A 10,789-nucleotide genomic window follows, 5' to 3' on the forward strand; every position below is an offset into this window, starting at 1 on the left:
TGAATACAGCGATCGTACATAAAATTATGTATTAATATAAGTTACAATGATTATTCAGGTTAGAATTTTATCTAAAAAACCTCATTATGGCCTGTTTTTCCCCTTTACCTGTAGAACTTGTGAAGAACATTTTTAAACTGTGTATGTGTGTTAGTCTGATTCAGGGAAGACCTCCTGAACACAGCTGTTTGTCTATGAAGAGTGAAGCATCAATGGGCGACCCACCTGAAATAAATGAGACAGACTCTCCTGTTGATCTGAGGTGAGGACAGTTTAGGGCAGGGTGATCCAATCCTGCTCCTAGGGGTCCGCCTTCCTGTAGAAGTTAGCGTCACCCCTAATACCATTGCAGTAGTTCAAAGAGTTGAGCATGGTGCTAGCAACGCTAGCATTATTCCCAGGGAATACATGAACTGATCAAATGTATTTCTAGAATGCAATGTAAAGCACTTTGGATAAAATTGTCTGCCAAATGTGTATATGTAATTATTTAATACACCTGAACCAACTAATTAAGGACCTTACAATTTCTTGAAACATCCAGGAAGGTTGGAGTTCCCTTCCAGGAGCAGGATTTGACACCCTGAATTAGATGATTAAGTAGGTTCGTGGTTGTGTTATAACAACTAAATTATCAAATATTTCCATTTATTTACCCTAAATACAAATATGGTTGTTCTTAAACTTATGTTGTTAAACTTATTTCAACAACCAACAGAGACCAACAGGATGAATCACTGTCAGAATCAAACTCCACTGGACAGAAGCAGTTGGACTCGATTTTTAAGGTTGGAGTGTTTTTGTGTATGTCTCTCTATCCGAATATCATAGAACAGTGGTTTTCAACCACGTTACTATAGCCCCCCAACACTGCACATTTTGCATGTCTCCTTTGTCTGACACACCCATTTCAGGTTTTGGAGTCTCTACTAATGAGCTGATGTCCTGAAGCAGGTGTGTTTGATTAAGGAGATATGTCAAATGTGCAGTGTTGGGGGTCTCCAATAACAGGGTTGAGAACCACTGACCTAGAACACTAATCTGTTCAGGGGTGTCCAATCCTGCTCCTGGATGGCCACTGTCCTGCAGAGTTCAGCTCCAACCCAAATGAAACACATCTGAACCAGCTAATCAAGGTTTTACTAGGCATACTAGAAACTTCCAGGCAGGTGTGTTGAGGCGAGTTGGAGCTAAACTCTGCAGGACACCGGCCCTCCAGCACCGAGTTTGGACCCCCCTGAATACGTTTATTGTGTATTCATTGTCCTCTGTATCCTGCTGCCTTTTGTAAATTTCTAGAAAGCAAAATGAGCTTCCTTATGGACAGAGCTATCCATGATACTGATTTATTTTCTCTGAAAGTTTGAATTTGTTAAACCCTGGCTTATTTGATGCTGCTTATTTGTCAACTGTGGTATCGGTTTAATGTTGATACTGAGGTATTGGATTCTGGTATTGTACTGAAGCCAAAATTGTGGTATCGAGCCATCCCTACAAGGTAGGTATGTTCCATCGGCTCTTTAGAGTACTACACTGCTCTTTTGTTCAGTAAATCCTGTTTTTTCCATAGTGGATGGAGAATTTTTTTTACAAGTGACGTGACGTGTGGCCAAGTATGGTGTCCCATACTCAGATTTTTTGCTCTGCATTTAACCCATCCAAGTGCACACACAGTAGTGAACCCACACCCAGAGCAATGGGTAGCCATATTTGCTGCGGCACCCAGGGAGCAATTGGGGATTCGGTGCCTTGCTCAAGGGCACATCAGTTGTGGTATTGAGGGTTGAAGAGAGCGCTGTTCACTCACTCCTCCGACCTACAATTCCTACTGGTACTAAAACTTGAACCCATCATCCTCGGGTTATAAGTCTGACTCTCTAACCATTAGACCATGACTACCCTTAAAAAGCAACAACCAAAAAGCAAAGCATCTGAGTCCAGCAGACAGAGGCCCAGGTACTTATTTAAACTAGCATTGGGACATTTTGAATTGTTGGGTTCAGCAAAGATGCAATTGTAATTTTCTTTACATGGATCTTTTGGGTCTTGGTCTCCCTATTATGAGACAGAGTATTGTCAACAACATCTAGTCAGTTTATGTATGACACCTGTGGTCGGCTGTGCCTCGAGGATGCATGAAAGGATCGAAGCACCTTATTGATATCTTCTGGCTCATAAATGTCGTAACTGTAGATTCTGCTGTTTGAGGCTTTACAGAAGTTTGTTGATTGAATGCTCTCTGTCAACACCAATTTCAGGAGCTTGAACACAAAATAATCTTTCTGACAAAGAAAGAGCTGAAGAGGATCAAAGGAGCTCTGAGCCCAGATTACTCCGCATGCTCTGAGAGAGAGGAGAAGGAGGAGGTGGATGAAGGTGAAAGCAGAGTCAGACAGGGGCTTCTGCAGATCACCCTGAATGTCCTGAGGAGGATGAACAAGACAAACCTTGTTAACATACTACAGACCAGTAAGAGCTCTGAGTCATATTACCATGACGTAAACATACAAATCATTTGGGAGATTTTAGGATTTAAAGAATTGGCAACTATGAATGAAATACAGCAGCTGTTTATACATAGCTGTTGATAAGAGGAGAGTCTAAACAGTAAAATCAGGTGTTTTAATCATTTTTCTTAGACATTTAGCTGTATTGTTTAAGCATTTAAGTACATTGTAGTACAATCCACTGACAAGCTGTTTATACATAGCTGTTGATAAGAGGAGAGTCTAAACAGTAAAATCAGGTGTTTTATCATTTTTCTTAGACATTTAGCTGTATTGTTTAAGCATTTAAGTACATTGTAGTACAATCCACTGACACTTTACATATTACATGGAAATTATGATTTGATCCATGCATTTATTTGTTGTTTGTGAATAACTCATTTATTTTGATTCCCATTTTCCTCTGCTCCTTAGGACTTGCCCCTTTTTATGTGAAGCAACACAAATCCAGACTAAAGGAGAAATTTCAGAGAATTCATGAAGGAATATCAAATCAAGGCATCTCCACATCTCTGCATGAGATCTACACAGAGCTGTACATCACAGAGGGAGGGAGTGGAGAGGTCAGTAATGAACATGAGGTGAGACAGATTGAGACACAATCCAGGAGACCAGAGACACAGGAAAGACCAATCAAATGCAATGACATATTTAAGCCTTTACCTAGACAAAACAAATCCATCAGAACTGTGCTGACTAAAGGAGTTGCTGGAATTGGAAAAACAGTTTCAGTGCAGAAGTTCGTTCTGGACTGGACTGAAGGAAAAGCAAATCAGGATCTCCACTTCATTTTCCCACTTCCTTTTAGAGAGCTGAATTTAATAAAGGAGAGCAATCTCAGTTTGATTAACCTGATTCATCATTTTTTCACACATACAAATAAATTGAGCTCATCAAACATTGATGACTTCACAGTCCTGTTTATCTTTGATGGCCTGGATGAGTGTCGACTCCCTCTGGATTTTCAGAACAATGATATTTTATGTGATGTGACAGAATCAGCCTCATTGGATGGGCTGCTGACAAACCTCATCAAGGGGAATCTGCTTCCTTCTGCTCTCTTCTGGATCACCTCTCGACCAGCAGCCGCCAGTCAGATCCCTCCTGAATGTGTTGACCAGGTCACAGATGTACGAGGGTTCAATGATCCTCAGAAGGATGAGTATTTCAGGAAGAAGATAAATGATCAGAGTCTAGCCAGTAAAATCATTGCACACATCAAATCATCAAGAAGCCTGCACATCATGTGTCACATCCCAGTCTTCTGCTGGATTTCAGCTACTGTTCTGGAGAGAATATTGAGTGAAGCAGAGAGTGCAGAGATCCCCAAGACTCTCACTCAAATGTTCACACACTTCCTGATCTTTCAGCTCAAACTGAAATCCCTGAAGTACGATGGGAAATGTGACGTTAATCTTAAACAGGCCAGAAGTAATATCCTGTCACTGGGAAAACTGGCTTTTCAACAGCTGGAAAAAGGGAACCTGGTCTTCTATGAGGAAGACCTGAGAAAGTGTGGCATTGATGTCAGAGATGCATCAGTGTATTCAGGAGTTTGTACCCAAATCTTCAGAGAGGAGTTTGGGCTGTACCTAGGGAAGGTGTACAGCTTTGTACATCTGAGCATCCAGGAGTTTCTTGCTGCTTTATATGTGTTTCTTTGCTTTTTTAAACAAACAGGATTTGTTAGCATGTTCAGATCATCTTTGACTGATTCACTTAAGAGTGAAGTGGACAAGGCCTTACAGAGTGAAAATGGTCACCTTGATCTTTTCCTTAGATTCCTTTTGGGTCTCTCACTGGAGTCCAATCACACTCTCTTACGAGGTCTACTGAAAAAGACAAGAATCGGATCTCGCAGTGAACAGGAAATAGTTGAGTACATTAAGATGAAGATCAGGGAGAATTCCTCTTCAGAGAAATCCATCAATCTGTTCCACTGTCTGAATGAACTGAATGATGATTCTCTAGTGCAGGAAGTCCAAATATACCTGAGCACAACTGGTGACAGTCAACTCTCTGCGGTTAAACTGTCTCCTTCTCAGTGGTCAGCTCTGGTGTTTGTGCTGCTGACCTCAGAAGAGAAGCTGGATGACTTTAAACTGCGTAAATATCATAAATCAGAGGAATGTCTTCTGAGTCTGCTGCCAGTAATAAAAGCATCTACAAAAGCTGAGTGAGTATTTTACAGTGTTGAATATTGTACTGCAGTGATAATAATGAAGTTTTACAAATGGCCAAGACCAGTGGTTCTTAATCCTGGTCCTGGGGACCCCCGCTCTGCACATTTTGTATGTCTCCCTTATCTGACACACTCATGCTGCATCCCAATGTGCCTACTTATACTACACCCTTAAACTATGTACTCTTTTGGTGAAGAAAAAGTACACACTTTTGAGTGTGTAGTAGAAGAGTGCGCAAGCTTTGGGACGTACTATGACATCATACAATTGCATCTTTAATGGACTGCTCTGTCGCATAGTTACACACACCCTGTTACTGTAAACTGGCCTGTCAATCATCTTGTCACAATTAACATCCTCCACATATCAAGAAGCCTGCACATCATGTGTCACATCCCAGTCTTCTGCTGGATTTCAGCTACTGTTCTGGAGAGAATATTGAGTGAAGCAGAGAGTGCAGAGATCCCCAAGACTCTCACTCAAATGTTCACACACTTCCTGATCTTTCAGCTCAAACTGAAATCCCTGAAGTACGATGGGAAATGTGACGTTAATCTTAAACAGGCCAGAAGTAATATCCTGTCACTGGGAAAACTGGCTTTTCAACAGCTGGAAAAAGGGAACCTGGTCTTCTATGAGGAAGACCTGAGAAAGTGTGGCATTGATGTCAGAGATGCATCAGTGTATTCAGGAGTTTGTACCCAAATCTTCAGAGAGGAGTTTGGGCTGTACCTAGGGAAGGTGTACAGCTTTGTACATCTGAGCATCCAGGAGTTTCTTGCTGCTTTATATGTGTTTCTTTGCTTTTTTAAACAAACAGGATTTGTTAGCATGTTCAGATCATCTTTGACTGATTCACTTAAGAGTGAAGTGGACAAGGCCTTACAGAGTGAAAATGGTCACCTTGATCTTTTCCTTAGATTCCTTTTGGGTCTCTCACTGGAGTCCAATCACACTCTCTTACGAGGTCTACTGAAAAAGACAAGAATCGGATCTCGCAGTGAACAGGAAATAGTTGAGTACATTAAGATGAAGATCAGGGAGAATTCCTCTTCAGAGAAATCCATCAATCTGTTCCACTGTCTGAATGAACTGAATGATGATTCTCTAGTGCAGGAAGTCCAAATATACCTGAGCACAACTGGTGACAGTCAACTCTCTGCGGTTAAACTGTCTCCTTCTCAGTGGTCAGCTCTGGTGTTTGTGCTGCTGACCTCAGAAGAGAAGCTGGATGACTTTAAACTGCGTAAATATCATAAATCAGAGGAATGTCTTCTGAGTCTGCTGCCAGTAATAAAAGCATCTACAAAAGCTGAGTGAGTATTTTACAGTGTTGAATATTGTACTGCAGTGATAATAATGAAGTTTTACAAATGGCCAAGACCAGTGGTTCTTAATCCTGGTCCTGGGGACCCCCGCTCTGCACATTTTGTATGTCTCCCTTATCTGACACACTCATGCTGCATCCCAATGTGCCTACTTATACTACACCCTTAAACTATGTACTCTTTTGGTGAAGAAAAAGTACACACTTTTGAGTGTGTAGTAGAAGAGTGCGCAAGCTTTGGGACGTACTATGACATCATACAATTGCATCTTTAATGGACTGCTCTGTCGCATAGTTACACACACCCTGTTACTGTAAACTGGCCTGTCAATCATCTTGTCACAATTAACATCCTCCACATTTCATTTCATTTAACTTCCTACCATATCGGAGAGAAAAGAAGTAGAACGTAGATCTGCCAGCCGAAAGTCATTCATGCGGAGCACTCTGCTCATATTTTTTGCATAATGATGCATTTAAAAGTTAACGACCAAATGGATATTTATAAAAGTTCACTCACGTTTTTGCAGATGAAATATGACACAGGAAACATTAAATATTTTTACCAGATCAAATGTTGATTATTAGTAACTCAAACCCCTTTACCTAAACCTCTCTACTTAACAGTCGATTGTGCACATCTGCCATGTTTTTTAAAGCTTTTTATTCGTGTTTGTAGTTCTGAACCAAATCCTATGCTAACATACTATGCTTTGGGACACACTTATTCTAATCTCACATACTATTTAGGATGGATAGTATAAACATTGGGACGCAGGGTCAGTTCAGTTCATGGAGCTCTCTCCTAGCAAGCTGATAATCTCAGTCAGGTGTGTTGGATAAGGAAAACATGCAAAATGTGCAGATCAGGGGGTCCTCAGGACCAGAATTAAGAACCACTGGCCAAGATACATTTCCAGAAACATACACAATTCTAAATTGAGTTAAAATTAAGCTGTAACAATAAAACATGTCCATCAGTTTAAGCTTTGTGCATGCATTTTTTGTAACTCAAATTTTAACTTAATTTTGTACTTATTTTTTTAAATACTGCTATAGTGCTATGTGCATATTAAACACTTTCACAATTGTCCAATTTACCTTATACACTCCCATTGTGTGCAATCTTTATGGGTCCAGTTGAAGTAAATGGGATGAGTTGCATTAATTGATAATGGTCTTTTGTAAGATAATGTTTTTTTTACAATTTGGTAGAAGTTTTTTTAATTGTTTTAAATATTAGATATCAAATCTGAATCTGCTGATTCAGATGACACCTTTCATCAGTCATACATTAATTCAATGACAAATCAAAACACAACCTGTTTTTGCTTTTTACAAAATGTTTTAAAAATCAACTAAAACATTTATCACACCAATAGTGTTCATAGATAAAATATCAAGAGTGAAAGAAATATTTAATCTTTTTGAAAATGGAAAATAGAATGGGTTTAAATTTGTAAGTAACTGAGTCAAACTGTGATAGTTTACTTAATATTTTACAATTTTATATTGTTAACTTTTTTTACTGTTTACAATTTATATACTAACATTTTATACTGTTTACACTTACATAAGTAAAATAACACAAGATGCCTATGTTATAATTTCCAGTCTGAGACGCTGCAATCTCATGGAGAAAAGCTGTTCAGCTCTGGCCTCAGTTCTCAACTCAAATAGCTCAAATCTGAATGAGCTGAACCTGAGTTACAACAATTTGCTGGATTCAGGAGTGAAGCTGCTCTCAGCTGGACTAATGAGTCCTCAGTGTAAACTGAAGACATTACAGTAAGAAATAATGAAACCATTTTAAAAGAGAATACACTCAGTGTTCACTGTATTAGATATACCTGTACTCCTGTTTGCTAATGCATGTCACACAAGCACTGTATTAAGCAGTAGATAAAGTATTAAATGAAAATTGTTTCTGTCGCTACATGAAAATATCTGAAAAGTCTGTGTGTTTGATCATCAGTTATAAAGTATGCAAAAACAATGCACACATTATTATGGAAAGAAGCAGAAATATGTCGCAGTCACTGGATCTCAGTATTCAGATCAGGTCTTCAGATTTGATTATCTAGGCAGCATTCCATAAGTGCATTTATATAGTTCACACATTGTTAGATTACTGAACGGAAAAATGTATTCAACCCATGAAACCACTTTGGCATCCAAGTAGAGCTGTACTTACAAAAAAAAAAAAATCGGATTATTTTTTTTTTTACTCAAATCTGACAGAGATCATATATTGTTGCATACATGTAAAAAATCAGCACAAGATTTTTGTGTCTGTTCTGAAGCACTTACAAATGTGGCTTTAAATCAGAAAAATATCAGGTATCTGGACATCTGACTTACATATAAACACATACAGTACGTCTGATTCCCCTTGGAATTCCAAGCCACCACAACGTGAGGCCGACATGTTTGCAGATGAGATGGCTTTTCTTCATGTTCTTCTGCACTTGGACAGGAACTCACAGCTTATTTCATTGTGGCAGAAATTTTATATATAATCTCTTTCTCTTGCAATTTCATTCGTACAAATAAAAGTATTCTTACTGCGCTATTTTATTTAACTTCAGAATTCTCATCACACAACCCGTAGATGAAATAGGTAATGAAAGCCATTAATTTGAATAAAGCCTGTATCTGTATATTAATGACTATCTATAGTCACACTGCACTCTGCAGACATTATCCAACAACTAAGAATAATAACAAATATCTTTAACTAATCAATAATAATAATGACAACAACAAACTAAAAATAAACAAATAACAGCTTTAACTTGTCTGTGCTGGCAAGTGATCATGGTACATATATGATAATCCACATCTAGGGGTGCATTCAAATCAAAGAAGCACCCAATGTGAATTATATAGATTATCATTATTAGTTTTAAATATCGCTGCCATTCAAAACGGTGTCACTTACAGTGATCAACAGTGGGATTCTTTTAGTTTAGGGATTAATGCAAGCACAGACATCGGAAATGAATCGTGTCCTAGTGAATGTAATATCTGTGTTCAGTGCTGGCTCCTTTTATCTTCAATAGTCAATAAAATTGCATCCTGCAACAGCTCTGGTCCATTCAATCTAGTTCTGAGAGGAGGTTTAAAGTCACATAGTAAAGTTTTAATAAAATATATAAATTAAATATATGCATACATATAAATGAATTAAAAATATTGAAAACACACACACACACAAACACACACATACACACAAAACATCACACAATATGTATTGTACTCAAAAAGATCAATATGATAAATATGTGAGTTTTTCTCCTTTTCACCACAGGCTGTGTAACTGTAGTTTTGGAGAGGAAGGTTGTTCTGTTCTGGCTTCAGCTCTGAGATCAAACCCCTCACACCTGAGAGAACTAGATTTGAATGATAACTATCCAGGACAATCAGGAATGAAGCTGCTTTCTGATCTACTGCAGGATCCACTCTGTCAACTGAAAAAACTAGGGTGAGTAATATCGATTACAACACAAGTGAATATATTTAGCTTCATTGTTATGTTCTTTTGTAATATAATTTTTAAGAAAGCTCAGCCTTTGCCTATTAGCATGTGGAAATTGTTGATTCTTGTAATAGCAATTTGAAATTGTAGATTCTTGTAATAGGAAATTGTCAGCTTGTAATAGGAATTATGAGCCAAATGGACTAAGAGCAAGTTATGAGCTTTCTATCATTTTCAACCATTCTAAAAACATAGGTTACACTACATGCTCATAAATAAATGCACTTACATAAACCTACACACACTCTAATTGTTATTGAAGAATGCCACACTGAAAAAGGCCATACTGTTCTCTGCTCTTTCAATCCTTTGCCACACAATATGCCAATCTGCCACTCAGGACCTCCTGAGAGTTCAAACTCACACCAAATGTGCCCATCATAACACAACTTTTTTATATATATAAATATATTCTTTCCTCAGGATGTGTAACTGTAGTATTGGAGAGGAAGGTTGTGCTGCTCTGACATCAGCTCTGAAATCAAACCCGTCACACCTGAGAGAACTGGATCTAAGCTATAATAAACTAGGAGACTCAGGAGTGAAGCTGCTCTCTGATCTACTGCAGGATCCACACTGTAAACTGGAGACATTACAGTGAGTTATTTTAGCATATTTTTAAAGCTATTTCCTTTTACTCATCATTCTAGTTTTGCTTATATAATATAGATGATTTAAAATTAGGGATACACCGATACCACTTTTTCCAGTACTCGCCCGATACTGATACTTTTATTTTTGGTACTTGCCGATACCGAGTACCCATACCAATATTTTTATTGCATTTGTACATTTTTTAAATATTGGGTACAGAAACCAAAAGAGTATGTATAATGTTAGTTGGTTAACCAAAAATTAGACAGCTGTTAGTATGACAGTATTTACACAACTATCAATACTTAGTCGTGCAACCTTTAGCCTTAATGACAGCCTGTAGTCTCCTGGGCATGCTGTCACCCAGCTTCATGCAAACCTGAACCTCAATGTTTTTTCCCAGACTCGGTCTGAATAATTTTTGGTCCCAAATTTGTATCAGTTTTACTGATTGTCCACTGTATGAAGAATTTTTGGGTATAATTTGTTTATAAACAGTTTACTTTATTTTGCTATCCTCACTTACATAAATTAACTATAGTGTCCTGCACCCGCTAGTAAAAAAATATAAAAAATTATATCTGGTCTCTGAATAATTTTTGGTTTGACTATATCCTTCGGTTATTTTCACACTTAATTA

The 10,789-nt window shown here is 38.1% G+C and overlaps 1 protein-coding gene across 1 annotated transcript in view; it reads left to right on the forward strand.

Annotated features, from left to right (window-relative positions):
• The first annotated feature begins 212 nt into the window (after window positions 1-212).
• The window catches only part of LOC107571452 (NACHT, LRR and PYD domains-containing protein 3-like), a 13,211-nt gene continuing 2,634 nt past the window's right edge, over window positions 213-10,789 (forward strand). Inside the window, exons 1-7 of the mRNA XM_016257777.1 lie at window positions 213-262; window positions 719-788; window positions 2,259-2,469; window positions 2,922-4,683; window positions 7,632-7,805; window positions 9,328-9,501; window positions 9,979-10,152. Coding sequence (XP_016113263.1) covers window positions 213-262; window positions 719-788; window positions 2,259-2,469; window positions 2,922-4,683; window positions 7,632-7,805; window positions 9,328-9,501; window positions 9,979-10,152 — 2,615 coding nt within the window. The remainder of the gene's footprint in view (window positions 263-718; window positions 789-2,258; window positions 2,470-2,921; window positions 4,684-7,631; window positions 7,806-9,327; window positions 9,502-9,978; window positions 10,153-10,789) is intronic.

This window comes from Sinocyclocheilus grahami, unplaced genomic scaffold (genome assembly GCF_001515645.1).
Source record: "Sinocyclocheilus grahami isolate Dianchi unplaced genomic scaffold, SAMN03320097.WGS_v1.1 scaffold1597.1, whole genome shotgun sequence".
NCBI classification, from domain to species: domain Eukaryota; kingdom Metazoa; phylum Chordata; class Actinopteri; order Cypriniformes; family Cyprinidae; genus Sinocyclocheilus; species Sinocyclocheilus grahami.